The 18,272-nt window shown below is 47.2% G+C and overlaps 1 protein-coding gene across 1 annotated transcript in view; it reads right to left on the reverse strand.

Moving 5' to 3' along the window:
* LOC121939590 (titin-like) overlaps positions 1-18,272 on the reverse strand; it is a 79,088-nt gene that overhangs the window by 53,608 nt on the left and 7,208 nt on the right. The window contains exons 9-31 of the mRNA XM_088083855.1: positions 18,084-18,234; positions 17,718-17,999; positions 17,234-17,536; positions 16,622-16,927; positions 16,256-16,537; positions 15,505-15,692; positions 14,452-14,563; positions 13,646-13,784; positions 13,007-13,508; positions 12,402-12,558; positions 11,992-12,273; positions 11,414-11,713; positions 10,457-10,750; positions 7,938-9,942; positions 6,980-7,667; positions 5,855-6,119; positions 4,777-5,103; positions 4,393-4,677; positions 3,992-4,291; positions 2,906-3,208; positions 1,327-1,602; positions 443-742; positions 58-360 (exon numbers count right to left, since the gene is read on the reverse strand). Of these exons, the coding sequence (XP_087939981.1) occupies positions 58-360; positions 443-742; positions 1,327-1,602; positions 2,906-3,208; positions 3,992-4,291; positions 4,393-4,677; positions 4,777-5,103; positions 5,855-6,119; positions 6,980-7,667; positions 7,938-9,942; positions 10,457-10,750; positions 11,414-11,713; positions 11,992-12,273; positions 12,402-12,558; positions 13,007-13,508; positions 13,646-13,784; positions 14,452-14,563; positions 15,505-15,692; positions 16,256-16,537; positions 16,622-16,927; positions 17,234-17,536; positions 17,718-17,999; positions 18,084-18,234 (8,350 nt within the window). The remainder of the gene's footprint in view (positions 1-57; positions 361-442; positions 743-1,326; positions 1,603-2,905; positions 3,209-3,991; positions 4,292-4,392; positions 4,678-4,776; positions 5,104-5,854; positions 6,120-6,979; positions 7,668-7,937; positions 9,943-10,456; positions 10,751-11,413; positions 11,714-11,991; positions 12,274-12,401; positions 12,559-13,006; positions 13,509-13,645; positions 13,785-14,451; positions 14,564-15,504; positions 15,693-16,255; positions 16,538-16,621; positions 16,928-17,233; positions 17,537-17,717; positions 18,000-18,083; positions 18,235-18,272) is intronic.

The raw sequence follows: 18,272 nt of genomic DNA on the forward strand, positions 1-18,272 counted from the left end.
AGCTTCTTAACAAATAAATCATGTTGAATTGAGGAGAAATTTGTGTCGTAATCATACCGACTGCTGTCCTGGCGGTGATGAAGTTGGTCTGCTTGCACGGTTTGCCTTGTCCGGCCAGGTTTAGCGCCGACACCCTGAAGGTGTACTCCAGGCCCTCGATCAGGCCGCTGCAGCTGTACTGTGTGGCTTTGACTAAGGACTCGTTGGCCTTCACCCACAGGATGCTGTTCCTCTCCTTCCTCTCGATGGAGTATCCAGTGATCGGGGTGCCGCCGTCGCTGCTGGGACGCTCCCATGACAGGATGACAAAGTCCTTGAAGACCTTGTTGATCTGCAGGTTTCTGGGCTCGCTGGGAGGATCTTTGGGGGAAAAACACAACGGTTAGTCTTACAGATGTCGGGTACCATTAATAGAGGTGGAAAGGTTTCGGCAAAGACTCACCAAATGGATATCTGGCTATCATCCTCTCCGAGTAGATAGGTGCAGAGATGCCGAACCTGTTCTCAGCTCGGACTCTGAAGCTGTACTCTTTGCCGGGTGTCAGTTTGGTGACTCTGAAGCTGGTCTTGGTGCAGGATGCGGACATGGTGATCCAGTCGCCCTGGCTGACGTCACACCTCTCCACAATGTAGTTGGTGATGTGGCTGCCGCCGTCCTCCTGTGAGGAGTTCCAGAGCAGCGTGCAGCTGTCGATGTCCTGCTCGGTGATCTCCAGAGGAGCCTCAGGAGGTCCAGGGATGTCTGCGGGGACGCACAGGATGGGACATTCATGTATATGTACCATCAGCGTTATTCACCATTCATATTGTAAACCTGCGGAAGCTGAGAAAATTGGTTCCATTTCTTTCAAAAACAGGGAGAAAGCAACCAGGAACTTAAGAAGACATGGCCCAAAAAGTTAGCACAAAACAAAATAGTAAAAATGTTACAAGAAAATTATGTGAAAAAAATGAATAAATTTTAATAATTTTTTAATAATAATTAATTTTAAAAAAATGAAACAAACAAAAAATGATATAAAAAAACACTTTATTTTCCCTTAAAATTCTTAGAAATATTAAATTATCATAATTACTTATATAGTTTTTTTGGACATTTTTTCTTATTTTTTGAATAATTTTCTAATAATCCTTTCCTCTTAAAAACAAAATACAACAAAAATGACCTAAAGAGAGCTAAAGAAAAAAATACATATATATTTATATTTATAATTTTCTTGTTACATTTCTTGCAATTTGCGGGGCATGTCTTGCCATCTCCAGGTCTCATGGCTTTGGTATGACATGCATGTTTCAGCCTTAACCGCGTGTGTTGTTCACACTGACCCATGATGATGACTCGGAGGATTTGGTTGACTTTGCCGGTGCTGTTTTCGGCAGACAGGCTGTAGTAGCCGCTGTCATTTCTGGTCACGTTCTTGATGATGAGCGAGCAGGTCGTCAGTGTCTTAACAACGGACAGGCGATCAGACGTCAGCACGTCCTCGTTGCCCTGCTTCCACTTGCAGAAGGGAGGAGGTTTACCCGCCACGATGGCCTCAACCACCATCTTGGATCCGGCTCTGAAGGTCATGATGTCTGGCATGATGATCTTTGGAGCCACTGAGAGGAACAAGAAGCACAAATGTTACTTAGAAATCAACACTTGCCCTGCCACTGACCAGATTTCCTGTCAATCTCTATTTTCACTGTCCTGCTGCAGGGGTCCCCAAAAGCAACAAGAGACACATTTTAATCACGTGAATTCATGATTCTGCCGGCAACCACAACAATATCTAAATATGCAGAGTTTGCAGCAAAGCCGTGGCTTAGGGACTGTTCTACAGCCGCGGTGCTTAGGGACTGTTCTACAGCCGCGGTGCTTAGGGACTGTTCTACAGCCGCGGTGCTTAGGGACTGTTCTACAGCCGCGGTGCTCCCTGACAGTTAGGAGAAAGTTCCACTCCTCCTCAAACTGAATATTATTTTCAGTATTATTTTTGTATCGTTCAAGTTGAAATAAGAAAATAAGAGGAAAAAAAAGTAAACATGAACTTGAAAAAGATTTCCTTTGACAAAAATGCGATTTTCTCCACTTTTTGTCCAAAATGTTTTATGATGAAAATGCACAATATTTAGGTGTTAATGTGATTAAAAAGGAACGGAAGAAGCTTGAATAAAACGTTTGTTTGTGTATGAAAACAGAAGATCTGTGAATCATTTTGATGTTTTCATTACTTTTATCTTTAAAGAACAAATTATTCGGGGGAAAGATCAGTGAAATAATATGAAAAAAAAAAAAAAAAATGTTCATGTCTACCTCCTCTCAGTCGCACCTCATCAGTGAACTCTGTTCCTTTATTATACATACAGACATATTTTATTCTTATTGTATTTTTGTCTATAACAGTCACACACGCCACACAACATACATACACACAACATACACACAAACATACACACACACATACAAACACACACACACACACACACATCTTACAATACACACACACGCACAGACAGACATACACACCACATGCACACACACACGCCACACGGACTTTCAAGCTGTGAAATTGTTTTTAAGCACAATTACCTCCTTTACATGCACCTTATTATTATTATTATTATACTTTATTCACCTATATACTGTATATACACAAATATTTAAATTATCTTTATTTTGATTTCTATTTTTCTCTCCTTCTTCATCTTGACCTTATTGCTTGTCATGCTGCTCTGTGTGCCTTGAATTGCCCCCTGGGGACAAATAAAGTTTTTTTGAATTTGAATTTGAATTTGAATATCGGTGCCCGGTGGCAGCTTAAAAACAATAATACTCTGTCGGGGAAAGAGTTACGAGACGATATTGGAGTGGGCAGCAGTCTCCTCAGTGTGAGGTGAATTTTGGGGAGGCTCTACTCACTCAGCTGCTCCTTGACCTCAAACACTCCCTCCGCCTCTCGGGCCAGACTGACTCCCACCGAGTTCCTGGCTGCCACTCTGAACTTGTACTTCTTTCCCTCCTTCAGGCCGACCACCACGATGGTCAGGTCTTTGACCACGGAGTATGGCGTCCACTTGTCCTCGGGAGCGCCCTCCTCCTGATAGTCCACCACGTAACCGTTGATCTTGGCTCCTCCGTCTCTGAGCGGCTTCAGCCAGCCCACCGTGGCGCTGTTCTTCGTGATCTCCAACACGTCCACCTTCTTGGGAGGGTCGGGCTCACCTGAAAGACACACAGCAGGACCAATGATCTTTTAATTTTCATTATTATTATTTTAATTATTATTAGGGTTAGGGTTATTAATTTTCATTGTTATCATTTTTTTCCTTATTTTTGTTACAGATATTATTCGGGAACAGTACATATTTTATTTATTACCTGACAACACAAACAACAACATATAAACATTTTGATCTTTGAGCCATAAACTCCAAATCTGCTGACATCCTTCATCATTCGTCACTCATTCACTTCATCCCTTTTTTTGCTTCTGTGCTTTCTGCATTTCTCGATCTAAATCAGAGGCAAACTTACAGTTATCAAATTTCACCGTCTTCGTTTCACCTCCCCCACACACACACACACACACACACACACACACACGCACACACACGCTTCAGACTAGAACGGGGACAAAACAAACGCCAACAACACCACAATTCCCTGTTTCAGCTCTCCGGACCAGCAGCAGATTCACCCCCCACCTCAAATTTAGGACCTCTCCAGAGACAATAACACGGCCCCTTATTTTTACATTTATTTTTTTTAATTAATTCATGATTTTTTCCTCCTCCTGACCTTTTTTCTTTCTGCTCCTTTTTTATCTGCATTTTGATGAGTGATCTTTGAGGTTATTGTCTCTCCGGTTTGTTAGTCACTTGTTTTGTGCCGAATGTTTCCAAACTATTCACAAAAATAAATCACTAACTTAAAAAAATAAACAGTGGGAATAACAGAGGCAGAACTGGACAGCGTCAGAGACACAGAGTCGGTGGGGACACTCACTGATGGGGTCCACAGCCAGGTAGGACTTGGGCGAGTCCTGTGGGACTCCGATGCCGTACTTGTTGCAGGCGGTGACTCTGAAGTAGTACTCGATGCCGGGCGTCATGTTGGTCACCTTGAAGCTGGTCTTCTTCAGGTCCTCGGTGCACTTGTTCCAGGTCTTCCTGTCCACCTCGCGTTTCTCCACAATGTAGTTGGTGATGGGGCTGCCGCCGTCGTTCTCCGGGGGCAACCAGGACAGCTGGGCATTGGTCTTGGTGATGTCAGTGGCCTCCAGGCCGCCGACGGGTCCAGGAGTGTCTGCAGAGGACGAGTTTAAGAATCATTCTGTTTCCTTTCCAGCGAAAAATGTACATTTTTTTAAAGGCAAGCGTTAATTAAAATTCATTTGTGTGTCTCACCGAGGACTTTGACGCGGACGAACACGGCTTTCTCTCCGGCCGAGTTGGACAGAGTCAGTGAGTATCTCCCCGAGTCCTCTCTGGTGCTCTCAGGGATGACCAGGAAGGACATGGTGTCCACCTGGTCCACGTGTCCTCTGCGGATCACGTTGTCCACGCCCAGACGCTTCCAGGTGACCTTAGGGGCGGGTCTTCCTCTGATCACAGCGAAAAGCCTGATTGGACAGCCGGCCCTGACGGACAGGCCCTTCCTCAAACTGGCGTCCAGGTCGATCTCTGGAGCCTCTGTTGCCATAGAAACACACAGAGGTCAAAAGAGTTGTCCACACTCACCACGTCACGTGACACCATCCGTTCGTTCAGCTGGTGTTAGTCAGTTCTTACCCAGGATCTCTTTGGGAGAGACGGCCTCCTTCAGGTAGGCGTGACGTCCCCAGCCCACCTGGTTTTTGGCGGACACCTTGAACTCATACTCCTGCTTCTCGTCCAGTTGGCCGATGGTAAACTCTGTGAGCACCAGCGGGCCGTGAGTGTCGATCCTCTTCCAGCCCTCGGTGGGCTTCTCGGGGTCGGCCTCGCTCTTCAGCCTCATGTCCAGGCTGTACCCGATGATGGGGGCGCCGCCGTCATACACCGGTTTGGACCAGGACAGGGTGATGGAGGTCTTGGTGCTGTCGCCCACCTTCAGGCCTGCAGGGGGGCCGGGGGGCTCTGCAGGTACAGACAGAACAACAAAGGTCAGTAAAAACACTTTGACAGTACAGTTCAGCAACATCAGCTGCACTTTCCTAAAGCTAAATGTGCACGACTTTTCCAAAAACATCAGCCCTCCGTGTGACAGCGTGACGCACATCCAGAGACAGACCGAACGACCCGCCACAGAGCACCGCGGGAATCAGACTCTGCAGCTCCTCCCTCAGAGTGTCTGACACCCTCAGTCCACAGACGGACACCTGGACTTCATACACACACCTACACTTAAAAATCCAAAATGTATTTATCATAGCTAAAATGTGCAACAGGGTTTTTAGGGTGCAGTAATTCTTTATGTCACTTTCTTAACTGCAATATTTAACTGCTGTCCTACATGAGCTGAAATTCGCCTTGATGCATTTTGTTTTGTTCAGTTATTTTTTCTTTCTTTTTTTTTAATTCCTGCCATGTCTCTTCACATTTCTGTTCATATTTGAACTTTGAGATTATATTTTAAGATACTTCAGATATCTCAAAATACATCAAAAATGTGTGCTGGTGTATTTCAGACATTTCAAGCCCAAAAAATTAAAGGTGTTTTACGCGATTATGATGATTATATCTTCTGTTAATGTCTCGTCTGATAAACTGAAACTGATCTCCATAAATGAATTGTTTAAAAACACTCTCTCTCACTTCCTGTGGTTTCTGTGGCCTGAGAGCAGATCTGGAGAACATAAGTAAACGGTGACAGCAGCGGCGGACTCACCGATGGGATCTTTGGCTGCGACGGGTCTGCAGGGCTTGCTGGGGTCTCCCAGGCCCACCTCGTTCTCGGCCTTCACCCTGAACTGGTACTCGTGGTTGGGGATCAGGTTGGCGACTTTCATGCGTCTCTCGGAGATGGGACTCTTGGTGCACGCCACCCAGCGCACGGCCCGCTTCTCCTTCCTCTCCAGGATGTAGCCAGTAATGGACTTTCCACCGTCGTTCTCTGGAGGAGCCCAGACCACCGTCATCTCGTCTTTACTGACCTGTTAACAAAGGGTTAAAGCTGTGAGCACCAGCTCTGGGATTTATTTCTGCAGGTGATTTCAGGACCAGGGAGAGCGACCGCACTGCGTCTCTAACGAGCTACGACATGAAACACTAAGAGACAGAGACATGTTAACCCTTTGAAACCTGGACTGACGTCACTTTTGTGCTGCGTTCAAGTGCTTTAATCTTTGAACTAAATGAGCTAATTTTTTGGCGACAAAGAATTTTACATTTAAAACTATGTTACATAAAAAATACAATGACATGTGAAATTATATATATTTATATATATATATATATATATATATATATACACAGATTTTTTTTTAGCTATTTTAGGTCTTGTTTTTGTTTATTTTTGTTTTTTAAGAGGGAAGGACTATCAGAAAAATATGTTTAAAGAAAACAAAATGTCCCAAAAACTTTTATTTTTGCAATCATAATACTTTTATATTTAAAATTATGTTACAGAAAAACAATAAAATTAAATAAAATTTATTTTAAAATATTTTTAGCTTTTTTGGGTCAATTTTTTGTTTGTTTATTTTTAAAGGGGAGGATTATCAGAAAATTATCCAAAAAAAAGGAAAAATGTCCCGAAAACTATATTTGTAATAATAATCATTTCATATTTAAAATCTTGTCACAGAAAAAAAGTATGTAAAAAAAATAAATACAATGTTTAATTTTCAATGTAATCTTCAAGATTTCTGTACACAGTAACTAACCATTCATTTTATTTTTTAATTGTTAATGGGTTTTTTTCTTTGCATTTTTATTTTATTTATCTGCTGATTTTTTTCCCTGTAAGTCAATTTTAGGAAAATCTATGAAACAGGAAGTCTTTTTAGGGTACCTTGGTGACCTCAGGTGCCTCAGGGGGTCCAGGTCTGTTGAACTGGGTCTTGACAGTGATGGGCTTGCTCTCGATGGCGGGGCCGGTTCCCATCTTGTTCTCGGCCCTCACTCTGAAGATGTACTCGTTGTTCTCCACCAGACGAGTGACGTTGCAGTATGGCGTGACCACGGAGGCCGAGTACGTGGACCAGACCATCCTCCTGGTCTCGCACTTCTCCAGGATGTAGCTGTCAACCTCACAGCCTCCGTCATCCTCCGGAGCGTCCCAGACCACCCTGCACCTTTCAGCTCCGATACCAGTGATCCTGAGGTTCCTGACGGGGCCGGGGACGTCCAGGACGTTCAGGTTGGCGTAAGCCGTGAAGGTGCCGGCCGAGTTGGTGGCAGTGATGACGTACTTCCCGCTGTCGCTGCGTCTGGATTTGGTCAGAAGGAACTTGGAGTAATCTGGTCCGGTTTCATAGCTGATTCTGGGGTTGTCTCCGACCGCTTTGTCTTTGGTCCATTTGACATCGGGCTGCGGCTTTCCTCTCAGGCCGGCCTCCATGCGGGCGGACTCTCCAACTTTCACCGTCAGAGTTCCAGCCAGCTTCATGTCCAGGACCGGCTTCTGGATCTCCTCCTTCACCACAATGTCCGCAAGTTTCACCCACGCACTCTCCCCTCCTTCATTGACCGTCTGCACCCTGAATGACAGATGATGAGATTTATTAACAACATTTCTGAGGCACAACACACCAAAAAAACAAACTTAAGATGTCTGATCATGTTTTTTTGCCCCCAAACTCCACCCGAGTCTTTTGATATTAAACATCAACACAATATTTGCCGAAACACTTTTTTGGAACTCGCGATTGTGTTTTATTGTCATTTCTAAAATATCATTTAAGTTCTGCTCAGTTCTGTATCAGAAACCCGCCTGCTGCGAAGCTCTGCACTCTGATGCAGCGACCCACCTGAAGGTGTAGGTCTGGTTCTCTGTGCACTTGTCAGCCATGAAGAAGGTGTTGGTCAGTGTGCCGGCATTGAGCTTCTCCCACTGCTCAGCGTCTTTGGCTTTGCACTCCAGGTTGTAGGAGAGGTTGGGGCTGCCGCCGTCGTAGTCGGGCTTCCTCCATCTCAGGTAGACGTAGTTCTTCCCGATGTCAGTGGCCCTGAAGTTCTCGGGCTCACCGGGCTTCTCGATGGGGTCGATGGCCAGCAGAGGGGTCTTGATCTCCACGCAGGGTCCGGGGCCCATCTTATTGACAGCGCAGACACGGAACAGGTACTCGTGGCCCTCCATCAGCTTGGCCTTGATCTTGCGGTTGGTGCAGTTGGAGGAGATCATGGACCACATGCTGATGCTGGGCTCACGGCACTCCACAATGTAGTTGGTGATCTCAGATCCACCGTTGTCTTTGGGGGCCTCCCAGTTGATCATGCAGGAGTCCCTGGTGGCGTAGGTGGTGTGCAGGTTTTGGCAGTGGCTGGGTCTGTCCAGAACGTTGACTGTGATGTTGCAGGACGCCTCGCCGCCTTCGTTTGAAGCCTTCAGGATGTATTTTCCATGGTCGTCTCTCGTGGCTTCTTTGATCCTCAGATGGACCACGGGCAAGTTCTGCATGATTGTGACACGTTTGCTTTTCTCCATGACCGTCTCCCCCTTCGACCAGATCACCTCTGGGTCTGGGCGGGCCTTGATGTAGCCGATGATGTTGATGTTGTGTCCGACACGCACGGTGAGGTGCTCGCGGCAGGTGGCATCCATCTCGATCTCTGGAGGGATCACGATGTCCTGAGCGACGATGGACTCTGGGATTTCTCTGGACTCTCCATCTCCGATCATGTTGGAGGCGTAGACTCTGAACCTGTAGGTCACGCCCTCCTCCAGACCCTTCACCGTGAAGGCGCACTGCTTTACGAAGTCGTCCAGGTTCATCGTTTTCCACTCTTCAGTGTCCCCCTTCTTCATCTCCACGGTGTAGCCCAGGATGGGGCTACCTCCGTCTCTGGTGGGTTTGGTCCACACCAGGTAGGCGGTGGTCTTGCTGTAGTCTTTGACTTTGGGGTTGACAGGGGCGCTGGGAACGGTGATGGGCCTGCAGGGCTTGCAGGTGTCGGAGACAGGAGAAGGGCCGCTGTAGCCGGCGATATTCTCAGCAAACACTCTGAATTCGTACTCGTTGCCCTCAAACAGACCCAGGACTCTGTACCTCAGGTCCTTGCAGGGCGTCTTGTTGACGCGGATCCATTTTCCTCCCTTATGTCTGCGCTCGATGATGTAGCCTGTGATCTGGCTGCCGCCGTCGGACAGGGGCATGGTCCAGCCCACTGTAACGGCATCCTCTGAGACATCAGAGAACTGTGGCTTACCAGGCGGGCTGGGCGGCATGAAGGAGTGCTCAGCAACGGTGGGCTTGCTCTCCAAAGGAGCGCCGATGCCCATCTTGTTCTCGGCACGAATACGGACCACGTACTCTACGCCCCTCTGCAGGCGGATAATGTTCATCTTGGTGGCGAGGCTGCCAGAGCTCACGCCTCCCCATGTTCCCTTGTTGGACTCTCTCTTCTCCACGATGTAGTTGGTGACAGGGCTGCCGCCGTCGTCCTTGGGAGGACGCCACTCGATCATCATGGAGTCAGGAGTGACCTCCAAGATGTTGACAGGGCCGATGGGAGCGGCGGGAACATCTAGGACTGTGACGTTAAGGGCAGCTGTCTTGGTTCCGGCCGGGTTGGACACGGTGAGCAGGTAGGAGCCGGTGTGGTTCCTGGTGCACTCGTTGATGCTAAGCACAGTGGAGAAGTTGTCTGTGTCGATCTTGATGTTTCCCTCACTCTTGATCTCCTCTCCGTCCATGGACCACTTGGCGGTGGGAACGGGGATTCCTCTCATGATAGCTGGCAGCCTGATGGTGGTGCCGGCCTTCACCGTGATACCCTCAGTGAGCTTCAGGTCCACCTCAAGGATCGGAGGAACTGTGGACGAGCAGACAGAGAAGGTGACCTCGAGATACGAGACTCATCATGTTTACAGACACTGAAATTAAGTGTTGGTGAACAGGAGTGACAGGGGCCAGTTGCAGCAGCCCCACAAATGTTTCTGGGATTTTAGGACGTTTCAAGGATTTTAAGATTTCAAGGACTTAAGGACGTTTCTTGGATTTTCTGTTGCTTCTAAGATTTTAGGACATTTCTAGGATTTTAGGACATCAGTGTCTCAGCTGTGTCCTCTGTCGGGGGTGTGGGGGATCCTCCTCTGACTCTTTTTTTGATCAACAAGCTCTATTTTGATGCTGTTTTATGTCTCTGACACCTTATGGAGACTAAAAGGACAAAAACAATTCACAGTCTCAATCACTTTACTTTTATTGTCAATTAGAAAATGGTTGGGGGGCCACAAGGAGCCCTGTCAGGGGCCAGAGTTGGCCCGCGGGGCATAGGTTGAGCATCACTGCTGTTTAGAGTGCTTAAGTTTAGTTGTGTATCTCACCCAGTTTCTCCTGACAGAGGATGGGCACGGTGGTGTCGGGTCTGCTGAGGCCGATGGCGTTCTCCGCCCTCACTCTGAAGCGGTAGGTCTTTCCCTCCTCCAGGCCGGTCACATGACTCTCTGGGATGCTCACGACCTTCCACTCGTCCCACTCCTTCTCTCCCTCCTCCTGATACTCCACCAGGAAGCCGGTGATCTCACTTCCTCCGTTGCGGTCGGGCCAGTTCCAGACCAGCCACACCTCGGTTTTGTCCACGTCGCTGTGGTGCAGGTCTTTGGGAGGACCAGGAGGGACTGCAGGGACGGAGGAAAGAGATTTCAACTGGTTCATTTTTACCAATTAATTTCCAGGACTTTTCCAGGACTTTGAGGCAAATGTTAAAGACCATACATTCTCAGAATTCTCTAATTTTAGTCTTTTTTTCTTGAAAAATGTTTGCAGATTTTTACAGAAGAAAAACAGCTTTTTTTTTCCTTTTTTTTCCATTTAAAAAATTGGGGGGGCTTTGAAAAGTATATTTTCTTGAAAACATTTTGCCAATTGTTTTTTCTGTTTTTGACAGTTTTTAAAGACAATTTAAAAAAAAATATTTTCCTTTCTTTGTAAATTGCCTCCAAAAAATTAAATAAAAACATTTGCCTTTTTTTCTCTTTAAAAATCTGCAAAAATTTTGGGGAAAAAATGGCGGAAAATGGAATAAAACCTGTGGGTTTGGAAAAAATGTTTTCTTTAAAAATGACCCCATTTATCACAGCCAGAAGCTGTAAAAACAGAAGTTATCATAAGATGTTCAAATTTCCAACAGTTCTTGATTTATTTTTGTTTTGAAACAAAATTTTATGATTTTTCCAAATCTTTCAGGTTACATTTAGTTTCGAGAATTCCATGACTTTCCATGACCGTATGAACCCTTGACAATAATCTGCTGATGAGGCGTTCAGCATGCTGGTACTCACAGAGCGGGTTCATGGCCTTGATGGGCTTTGGCGTCTCGCGATATCCGCTGCGGCCGTACACGTTCTCAGCAGCGACCCTGAAGGTGTAGGAAGTGCCCTCCATCAGGTACTTCAGCGTCATGCTGCGCTTCTTGGACGTGGAGCAGACGGGGACCCACTGAGTGGACGCCGTGTCCTTCTTCTCCACCACGAAGTTGGTGATGCGACTGCCGCCGTTGTCCTCCGGGTCCTTCCAGGACAGGTAGGCGGAGTCGCTCCTGACGTCAGACACCCGCAGGTGCTGGACGGGACCCGGTTTGTCTGAAGGCAGAGCGGGAACGTCACTATTTGCTGCATGTCATCTCTCATCCCTCCCAGCTCAATCATAAATTCCAGAAAAGCCACAAAATAATAATAATACAAAAAAAACGAATAATACTAAAATAATAATGCTAAAATAATACCACTAAAATTAAAAATAATTCTAAAATTAAAAAACTAAAATAATAAATAATGGTAAAATAACAATAATACAATTAATAATTCAAAAATACAAAAACTAAAAAAATATATAATACTAAAAAAAATTCACGTCTTACCGAGCACCAGCACTGTGCAGATGGCGGTCTTGGAGCCGGCCGGGTTCTCCACGGTGAGCGTGTAGTCTCCGCAGTCTCCGCGGTGACAGAACCTCATCTCCAGCTTGGTGCCGGCCTGGTTGGTCTCGATGTCGGCCCTGGTGGGGACCTCGGCGTCGTTCTTCTTCCAGGTGACGGTGGGGAATGGCACGCCCTTGATGGCGGCCATCAGAGTGATGTGGGTGCCGGCCATCGCCCTCACCTCGCGGGTCATGGCGGCGTCCAGAATGAGCTCTGGGGGCTCTGAGGGGCGATGGCATGAAGAAGAAGAAGAAGAAGAAAAAAAAGAAAAAAGAGGAAATGGTCGTTAACGCAGAGACGTCACGGTCTGATTCTGTTTTGGTAGATCACAGTGGACAATGACGGCTCACCAAGTCTGTCCTGCACTCTGATTGGCTCCGTGAGGTTGGCGGGGTCGGACACTCCGGCGGCGTTGACGGCCATGACTCTGAAGCGGTACAGAGCGCCTTCGTCCAGGCCGATCACCTTAAACTTGGTCTCCTGGCAGGAGTCCGGAGTCTGGTTCACCTGAGGGTGCCAGCAGGACCAGATTCAACATCCAGGTTCATTCACAGTTTTACAAAAACCGAGTTTCTTTTCAAATATCTTGGCCATTTTTTTTCCTTCAAAATTGTTGCTGATTATTTTGAAAAATAATTTGTTTCCCACTTCGTTTTTTTTTTCAAAAAAGGGGGATTTTTTTTAAGAAACTGTTTTTCGCCCTTTATTTTTCAATTAAAACAGCAAAATTTCCCACTTAAAAAAAATAGATTTCTGAAGAAAATGTTTCAGCATGGGTTTTTTCCTTCAAATTTTTGGGATTATTTCTGAAAAATCACCAAAAATGACACCATTGATCACAGGCAGACGCTGCAAGAACAGAAATAATTCTGGATTTTTAAACACATGCTGTTTTCTGAAACAAAATTCCATGAACTTTCCAAAACTTTCAGACTTTTTCCAGGTTTTCCATGACCGTATGAACCCTGAATATGACTTCATGTTTGGAGGGACTGAGGAGGAGCGGAGTGAAGGTCAGGGGTCGGGGGTCAGGGATCGGGGGTCGGGGGCGTCGGTAAATCAGACTGACCTGCAGCCACTCCTCCTCTCCGGCCTTCTGGAACTCCAGCAGGTATCCGAAGATCTTCCCTCTGCCGGTGTCAGTGGGCGGCTGCCAGGACAGCGTCACCGACTCCTTGGTGAAGTCGATGGCCTGGAGGTTGACGGGTGGGCCGGGTTTCACTGTGGGGGGCAGGTTTAGTGATGGATGGACGGGGTGATGGAGATTTAACAGAGCTCCGCTGGAGGACTCACCGATGGGGTCTTTGGAGAAGACAGGTTTGGACGGCGGGCTCGGGTCTCCGGCGCCGACCACGTTCTCGGCGCTGACTCTGAACTCGTACTCGCAGCCCTGCAGCAGCTCCGTCACCCAGTACTCCACCTTCGGGTAGATCCGGTCCGTGTTGCAGCGAACCCACCTGGAAACAAACGTCAGCAGCCGATCGTTGTTTCTAATCTCCATTTCCACACGTCACATTTTATCATGTGATCCTGTGTCGATTGTTTGTCTTGTGTGTGTGTGTGTGTGTGTGTGTGTGTGTGTGTGTGTGTGTACCTCTTGGCCATGGTCTCCTTCCTCTCCACAATGTAGCCTGTGATTGGTTTTCCTCCGTCAGCAGGAGGCTCCCAGCTGATGAGGGCCGAGTCGTGATAAACCTCCTTCACTGTGGGCTGTTTGGGAGCATCAGGCACCTCTGTGGTGGACATAAGACACACAGACTGATGAGACATTTACACCTCTGTGGTGGACATAAGACACACAGACTGATGAGACATTTACACCTCTGTGGTGGACATAAGACACACAGACTGATGAGACATTTACACCTCTGTGGTGGACATAAGACACACAGACTGATGAGACATTTACACCTCTGTGATGGACATAAGACACACAGACTGATGAGACATTTACACCTCTGTGATGGACATAAGACACACAGACTGATGAGACATTTACACCTCTGTGGTGGACATAAGACACACAGACTGATGAGACATTTGTATGACATCTGTATATCGCTACAAATGATTGTGAAACACGACATGAAATGGGATCAAACTTGCTTGAAAAGTGGGATTATATAGAGCTCTATTCTGCTTTACCTGAGGTGCTTTTTGGACCTATTTAATTATATATTTATTTATTTATTTCTATTTACTTTTTATTATTTATTCCTATAAATAATTTATTATTCATGAATTTATTTATTTTTGACACAATTTGAAGGTATACATTAACCAATAACCGCTGTCAATATCTCAACACATAAATATCCGGGCAATGAAAGACAGAGGTGTGTGAGCATGCATGTGTGAGCGTGCACATGTGAGTGTGCACGTGCGGTCGGCGAGACTCACTGAAGACGTCTCTGGCCTTCATCTCTGCAGACAGCAGCGGCTCACTGATGCCGTAGATGTTCTGAGCCATGATCCTGATGATGTACTCACGACCCTCGATCAGCTTCGGCACCTGGAGAGAGAGAGAGAGAGAGAGAGAGAGAGAGAGAGAGACACACACACACACACACACACACACACACACACACACACACACACACACACACACACACACACCGGGATGCAAACATCAGCAAGCATTTAAAAATGCAATGAATTATTTTCAGTCTGGGATATGTCAGTGTGTGAGTGTAGCTGCTGACAGTCTGGGATATGTCAGTGTGTGAGTGTAGCTGCTGACAGTCTGGGATATGTCAGTGTGTGAGTGTAGCTGCTGACAGTCTGGGATATGTCAGTGTGTGAGTGTAGCTGCTGACAGTCTGGGATATGTCAGTGTGTGAGTGTAGCTGCTGACAGTCTGGGATATGTCAGTGTGTGAGTGTAGCTGCTGACAGTCTGGGATATGTCAGTGTGTGAGTGTAGCTGCTGACAGTCTGGGATATGTCAGTGTGTGAGTGTAGCTGCTGACAGTCTGGGATATGTCAGTGATCAGCAGCTACATTGACTGTGACAGGTCACCTAGTGGAAATAGCATGTATTTCCTCCATATGCCAAATATGGTCAAAATGACCTCATCAGGTGGAAAATAGTCAAAATGACAAATTCAGAGTCAAAAGCCCAGAATGACACCCAGAAATAATACAAGTCCTGTTTTTCTGCTCTGATGGCTGTGGGATCAAAAATGTCAGTTTGAATGGGTTTCAATGGAGCATTTTTGGACCTGAACAGTCTGAATGTAACTATTAAGTTTCCACAGTGTATTTTAGACTTATTGTAGGAGCTGAGCTGCAAATTCACTGATTACACTCAAATACACAATCTGGACTACATTTAGGACACATGCATCAACACACACACAGTTATCACAACAGGAAGAAGACAAGAGACTAAAATGCAGCAAACAGTCCCTAAAGGGTTAAACCTCTCAGTGAGTGGTGTCAGATTTCAGCTCACCCTGCAGGTGGTCCTGGTGCAGGAGGCGGTGACGGGCATCCACAGGTCTCTGTTGGTGTCTCTCTTCTCGATGATGTAGTTGGAGACGGCGCAGCCTCCGTCGTCCAGCGGGGGGTTCCAGGAGACCACCATGTAGTTCCTGTAGACCTCGTTGAAGACCACGGGGCCCTCCGGAGGCTGAGGACGGTCTGACGGGAGCAAAAACCAACACAGATCACTCCTGGTTCACTCATCACACACACGGACATGGACATGGACAACTTTGCAAAACTTTTCCATGACTTTTCAAAGACCCATTAGAATGTTTTTTTTTCTTGTCCTGCTTGCCGGGCTTTTTTTTTTTTTTTTTCAAATAGATTTTACTGATTTTTGAACTTAACAACACAGTGCTCAGATCTCACATTAAAGACAGAAAGGAAAATAAAATATATTATTATTATTATTAATAAGGCGCTACAAGTTTTGCGGTAACACTGCAGGACTGGCATGTTTTTCAATGACTTTTCCAAAACTTCTGAATGATTTTCACTTATTTAAGCTCTTCCAGGCTTGGAAAACATGACAATGAAATTCCATGACTTTCCCAGATTCAATCCCTGATTCAAAAAACATTTTATTTGATTTTAAATCTGGTGTTTTCTGTCCTTTTTTTGCACTTTGAAGAGTTTGTGTGCAAATCATGTAATCTGAAATTTAATAATTCTGAACTTTGGCCTCTGAATGCTTCGTCTGTCTCTCTGATCCGACTCACCGACCACGGTGAGGGTGCAGAGTCCAGAGCGGGAGCCGGCGGCGTTGTCCACGCTGACGGCGTAGAGGCCGCTGTGGTCCCTCTTGGTGTGGGCGATGTTGAGGCTGAGATGGCGCGTGGTGCTGTGGAGGCTGATGTCATCGTCGGCCTTCAGCTCCTCCTCGTTCTTCTTCCAGGTGATAGTCGGGGCCGGTTTGCCGCTGTAGCGTCCCGACAGCATGCAGGCGTCTCCCACCTTCACCATCATCTTGTCCCTGAAGTCCAGGTCCAGGTTTGGCGGTTCTGAGGGGGTACAGCGTATTAAAAGATCAGCGGATCGTCTCTAGTTTTCCATCAGATGAATTAACGTGTCTCTGTGTCACTCACCCAGCTCGTCCTTGCACTGGACGGGTTTGGTGGCGAAGGACGGTTTGCCCCGTCCCACCTGGTTGACGGCAGAGACTCTGAACTCGTGGCTCGAGCCGTCCTTAAGCCCCGTCAGGGTGAACTTCCTGTCCATCAGCTTGGTGTCTCCACCCACGCGGGTGAAGCTGTCCTTGCCGACCATGCGGGACTCCAGGATGTACTCCGTCACCTCGGCGCCGCCATCGTATTTGGGCGGTCTCCAGGCGACCGACAGGGATTCCTTGGTGACGGCGGTGATGTGCAGGTCCTCTGGACGCTCAGGGACAGCTGGAGGAGACGCAGACAGCATGAGACACATTTAACAGAAATAATATCACCTGTTTTAAATGTAATGGTTTGGCTTTCTACCCTTTTTATATGACATCACTTCCTGCACTGAAGTCTAATCTGCTGATACATGCGCTTATTTCTTTTACTCTTAATTTTATCTGCACTCTTATTTACATTTTATTTAGGAAATTGCATTTTTGTACTTGCGCCCCCATCTGGTCATGTACGCAGTTTTGTGCTGTTTAAACTAACTAAAGGGTTAAAACGATAACGATGTATATCAGGTCTCTGTGTGCCACTCACAGATGGGGTCCTTGATGAGAACCATCTTGTCGGTTTCGATGAACGGTCCCATGCCGATGATGTTCTCGGCGGCGATCCTGAAGAAGTAGCCCTTCCCGTCGATGAGTCCCTGCACCACGGCGTTGTTCCGGGTCACCGTGTAGGACACCGACGTCCAGCCCATGCGGTCTGCCTCCCTCTTCTCGATTATGTAGTTGGTGATGGCCGAGCCGCCGTCGTCCTCGGGGGAGTACCAGGTCAGCTTGCAGGAGTCGTTGGTCAGATTCTCGCCGGCGAAGGGTTGGCCGACGGGTCCGGGGACGTCTGCAGGGAGGACAGAGGGGACGTTGTTTACGAGGTGGAAAAAGTTTGACTTTGTCACTTGATGTCTGAATAAATGCAGACGGATGTTTGCTGAGGACTGACGGCATCGTGTAACTTTACTTTAGTTGATTTATTTTAATCATAAACGCATTTCATCTCCTCACACGGCCCCCCGACTCACCGAGCACCTCCACGATGACGGCCTTCTTCCTCTCGCCACCCTCGTTTTTAGCGCTCAGCGTGTAGATGCCCTGGTGTTGGCGTTTGCAGTTCTTGATGACCAGCGAGTTGGAGATGCCTGTCTTCTCCACCGCGGCCTCTTTGGGCACCTCGGCGTCGTCGCGGCACCATGAGATCTGCGGGGCGGGTTTACCCGACACATAGGCGATGATGCGGATGGTGCCGCCGGCGTGGACCACGATCTTCTCCTTCACAGAGGCGTCCAGGTCCATCTCCGGAGGAACTGGAGGAGACGGCGTGAGGTTACGAAAACGTTTTCACCAGAAACATCACAGATAAACAAACGTGAGCTGGATCCGAGTCTTACTGGTTCTGTCTTTGGTCTCGATGAGCTCCGACACGTATCCCGGCTCTCCGACTCCAGCGGCATTCACAGCTCGGACTCTGAAGCGGTACAGACCGCCCTCCTTCAGACCAGGAACCACGAACTTGGTCCCTCTGATCTCGGTGTCTTTCGCCTGCAGAGACAACAGCGAGATGCATACTCAACCCCAAA

Source organism: Plectropomus leopardus, chromosome 10 (genome assembly GCF_026936395.1).
Source record: "Plectropomus leopardus strain MGB_pleo_1.0 chromosome 10, ASM2693639v1, whole genome shotgun sequence".
NCBI classification, from domain to species: Eukaryota; Metazoa; Chordata; class Actinopteri; order Perciformes; family Serranidae; genus Plectropomus; species Plectropomus leopardus.